We start from the raw sequence: 2,500 nt of genomic DNA, 5'->3' as shown, positions 1-2,500 counted from the left end.
CCTTACGTGTCGTGTCTACCAGTGTTGCTTCCTCCCTCCTTGCACCTCTCCCTATCATCCTGGCCTCATCACCTCACCTGAGCCCCACCATACAACGTAGCGCTTCACCTTTACCGCTCGCCTTCCCATATATCCTCACCTCCTCCTCCTCCTCCTCCCACTCGATGAAATGTCTTGATCTCCGATATAATAGGAACTAAAGTATACAAATTTACTTAATATATCTACATTTATTTATATATCTATTATATATACATTTTCTTCCCCTTGCCATATTTGCCGTGGGTGAGGCAGACCCCCGGAGCGAGTCGGCCCCACGGATCCCGGAGATGGACTCCCTAGTGAGGGTACAGCGAGGGACGACAGCTACCCTCCTCTGCCCGGCGCAGGGTCACCCCACGCCCTCCATCACGTGAGTACTCCAACCCACCCACCAGTCTCCTCCTCCACCACCTCCACCTCCACCAGCAGTAGTAGTAGTAGTAGTAGCAGCTAGCGTGGCGTGGGTAGCGGTGTGGCTTAGCGTAACGTGGGTAGCGTGCCACAGGTAGCGTGTGGTTCGGGTGGCGCACTGCACGTAGCGTGGGTGGGTGATGCGGAGCGGCCCACACGCGACTGGTGGGTTGTGGGTGATGGATGGCGGGTTTGTATACGTGAGGCAGGATGTTAGCATTTCCTTATCTGATGTACTGTAGCGTGGGATTAGGTCCTGTAGCCTCTCCTGTACCTTGTTTCATGTACTGTGTAGCGTGTAATTAGGTGGTACTGTACCTTCTCCAGTACTAGGTTTCATGTACCTGGTACCGTGTGGCATGGCGTATATCTGATGTACCGTGTGGCATGGTGTATATTTGATGTACCATGTGGCATAGCGTATATCTGATGTACCATGTGGCATAGCGTATATCTGATGTACCGTGTGGCATGGCGTATATCTGACGTACCGTGTAGCATGGCGTATATCTGACGTACCACGTGGCATAGCGTATATCTGATGTACCGTGTGGCATGGCGTATATCTGATGTACCATGTGGCATGTCTCATGTACTGTATACTAGCAGGTCGATAGATGTGCCTCAGGTCCTTACACTAACACCACTGGGATCAATCCCCTGTGTACATAAAAGTACTATCTCAGGTCAACATGGGTATACGTACATGGGGGTACATGAGGGTACGTACATGGCAAGTTAACGAGGCGGATCATTGCTTTAGGTACATGGGAATCTGTACATGGGGCTACATGAGGGAAGGATGGTAAGTAAGGGAAACAGATGATAGAAGGGTCCTAGACATGGGGCTACATGAGGGAAGGATGGTATGGAAGGGAAACAGATGATAGAAGGGGCCTAGACATGGGGCTACATGAGGGAAGGATGGTATGTAAGGGAAACAGATGATAGAAGGGGCCTAGACATGGGGCTACATGAGGGAAGGATGGTATGTAAGGGAAACAGATGATAGAAGGGTCCTAGACATGGGGCTACATGAGGGAAGGATGGTATGTAAGGGAAACAGATGATAGAAGGGGCCTAGACATGGGGCTACATGAGGGAAGGATGGTATGTAAGGGAAACAGATGATAGAAGGCGTCTAGACATGGGGCTACATGGGCCTACATGAGGAAGACAGATGATTATAGAACGGTTGGCCATTGACGAGGCTGGATGGTTGGCTGGTTAGGGTTCAGGTCTGTTAACTGCCAAGGATGATCATTAAGGCAGACGTATGTCCAACTACCGACATCCGCCAAAAGGCTAAACTCAAATCATTAGCACCTTCATCAGCAGTTAAATGACCATGATATTAAGATCTCTTTCTCTCACTATGCACGCGGCCCGGATGGCGTGTTTATCCACTGGAGGACAGTATTAGAATCCTACATTCCCCAATCCTTATATAGGATCGTGAAGTATAACTGATAACTGAAAAGTATAATTGATAATTGATTAGGGAAGATGAAATATCACGATTTATTTGTACTAGTTCAAAAAAAATATATAGTTTGTAATTTTGGGGGTTTTCTTCTATCAAAAGAAAACCATATTTTTTTCTCTAATGCGATTAATTCATTTTTTATTTTGATAAGCCGATGGTTTTAACGGGACAACCCACGAGGCAGGTTCTATTGCTGTGGTGAGTGATGGACCAATTAGTGAGACTTATACAGTTCGCCAAGCTGGAGGGAGGAAGAAAAAAAAATATATATATATATATATATATATATATTTATATAAATTCATATATTCCTCAGAAACTATAGTCCTGCAGGAGAAATAATAACTTAAAAGAATCTTTATATTTTTTTTCATTTCGACAACTTATATATTCCCACAATCCTTCAGATAACACAGAGAAATATTTTTACAACTTCTACCGTATTTTCCACACCGTGTGATCCCGTTTTCCTTAACTGATTCACCGAATTTATATGCGTCTCACCGTTTTCTTCATTGTCATACACCATGATATTGTATCCTAGATTTCATACACTGATAT

General features: G+C 45.3%; 1 protein-coding gene across 1 annotated transcript in view; it reads left to right on the top strand.

Annotated features, from left to right (window-relative positions):
* Nucleotides 1-2,500, top strand: part of LOC139760035 (cell adhesion molecule Dscam1-like) — a 519,617-nt gene that overhangs the window by 516,498 nt on the left and 619 nt on the right. Inside the window, exon 6 of the mRNA XM_071682775.1 lies at nucleotides 295-412. Coding sequence (XP_071538876.1) covers nucleotides 295-412 — 118 coding nt within the window. The remainder of the gene's footprint in view (nucleotides 1-294; nucleotides 413-2,500) is intronic.

This window comes from Panulirus ornatus, chromosome 34 (genome assembly GCF_036320965.1).
Source record: "Panulirus ornatus isolate Po-2019 chromosome 34, ASM3632096v1, whole genome shotgun sequence".
NCBI lineage: Eukaryota > Metazoa > Arthropoda > Malacostraca > Decapoda > Palinuridae > Panulirus > Panulirus ornatus.
Note: the sequence above shows the minus strand (reverse complement) of the source record. Positions and strands in the feature narration are given on the sequence as shown.